Source organism: Seriola lalandi, unplaced genomic scaffold, assembly GCF_002814215.2.
Source record: "Seriola lalandi dorsalis isolate HSWRI2012SDOR001 ecotype SW California unplaced genomic scaffold, Sedor1 jcf7180002054148, whole genome shotgun sequence".
NCBI classification, from domain to species: Eukaryota; Metazoa; Chordata; class Actinopteri; order Carangiformes; family Carangidae; genus Seriola; species Seriola lalandi.
This window is the reverse complement of record NW_019524701.1, coordinates 3291-5055: the sequence shown is the minus strand read 5'-3', so window position 1 is coordinate 5055 and position 1765 is coordinate 3291. Positions and strand designations below refer to the sequence as shown.

The window sequence follows — 1765 nt, the reverse complement described above, 5'->3', positions numbered from 1 at the left end:
GCCCTGTTACCTCTGTTAGCCCTGTTAGCTCTGTTCGTTCTGTTAGCCCTGTTACCTCTGTTAGCCCTGTTAGCTCTGTTCGTTCTGTTAGCCCTGTTACCTCTGTTAGCCCTGTTAGCTCTGTTCGTTCTGTTAGCCCTGTTACCTCTGTTAGCCCTGTTAGTTCTGTTAGCTCTGTTAGCCCTGTTAGCCTTGTTCATTCTGTTAGCCATGTTCGTTCTGTTAGCCCTGTTAGCCCTGTTAGCTCTGTTAGCCCTGTTAGCCCTGTTAGTTCTTTTAGCCCTGTTAGCTCTGTTAGCCCTGTTAGCCTTGTTCGTTCTGTTAGCCCTGTTAGCTCTGTTAGCCCTGTTCGTTCTGTTAGCCCTGTTCGTTCTGTTAGCCCTGTTAGCTCTGTTAGCCCTGTTCGTTCTGTTAGCCCTGTTAGCTCTGTTTGCCCTGTTAGCCCTGTTAGTTCTGTTAGTTCTGTTATTCCTGATAGGCCTGTTAGTTCTGTTAGTTCTGTTATTCCTGATAGGCCTGTTAGTTCTGTTAGCCATGTTAGTTCTATTAGCCCCGTTAGCTTTGTTAGCCCTGTTAGCCATGTTAGCCCTGTTCTGTTAGCCTTTTTAGTTCTATTTGCCCTGTTACTTCTGTTATCTCTGTAAGTTCTGTTAGCATTGTTAGTCTTGTTAGCCCTGGTAGTTCAGGTACCTCTGTTAGCTATGTTAGCCTTGTTAGTTCAGTTAGCATTGTTAGCCCTGTTAGCTCGGTTATGTCTGTTAGTTCACCACTACTAATATTTAGTAGATTTTTGTCTCACGCTAATATTTAAGAATTTAAAAAAGCCCTGTTAACGATATATATTCAGGGAAACACTCAAAGCTTCCTTATTGAAATTTGTCCACCAGGGGGCAGAATCCATCTTAACCTCCAGCACAGAGGTTCTGTTTTCACATGTTTGTACTGAAGCGATTTGCACTGACCCTGGTGGAGGGCTGCAGGATGAACCAGGGAACAACACAGTCCATGTTGTTGCTCTTCCTGAGTGAACTTCTGGTTGTAAACTTTGATGGAAATGAAATGTCTGATCCCCAACTTCACATCTAAGTGCGTTACTGCTGGGAACATTTTATGTGAGGTCACATGAGGTCAGTTTGTCGTGGCACTAAAACCTGAGTCTGTCCCCGGCTGTGACTTTATAAAAATAACGAGGAGTTTCATAATGTCACTGATATTTTAAACCGGATCAGTCGCATCTGGCTGAAACTCAATCCACTTAACAAGATCTTCCCTTCAGTAAACACAAACGGAATCACCATGACAACATGTTACTGATGGACTGTGTTTATATCTGAGAAGCAGGTTTTCAAAAGCTCTTTACATTTCGTCCTCAGCCGTCGCTGTCGGTGCTCTACATGCTGTCTGACGGCGCCACTCACGAGGCGGTGCACCTGCTCTGTCGGATGTTGGTCTTTGATCCGGTGAGTTCAGATGAACTAACACCAACACTGATCCATTCATCCAGTCATCCAGTCGTCCAGTCATCCAGTCATCCAGTCATCCAGTCAGGCCTCAACTAGAAATACTCTGTTCACATCTCAAACAGATAAATGTCCCAGCTGCTCTCTCTTAAAGTGACAGTACCTAATTACCAAAGAAAACGATTTAATTAACATGTTCTACACATGAAATATGAGATAAATTTAATAGAAACATACGTATTATAATTTATTTACTTTTACTAACTCAAACTGCACAGCTACATCTAGGAATTTTACAAGAAAAC

The 1765-nt window shown here is 43.0% G+C and overlaps 1 protein-coding gene across 1 annotated transcript in view; it reads left to right on the top strand.

Annotated features, from left to right (window-relative positions):
* The window catches only part of nlk1 (nemo-like kinase, type 1), a 9897-nt gene that overhangs the window by 6943 nt on the left and 1189 nt on the right, over positions 1-1765 (top strand). Inside the window, exon 9 of the mRNA XM_023403591.2 lies at positions 1374-1460. Within this exon, the coding sequence (XP_023259359.1) occupies positions 1374-1460 (87 nt within the window). The remainder of the gene's footprint in view (positions 1-1373; positions 1461-1765) is intronic.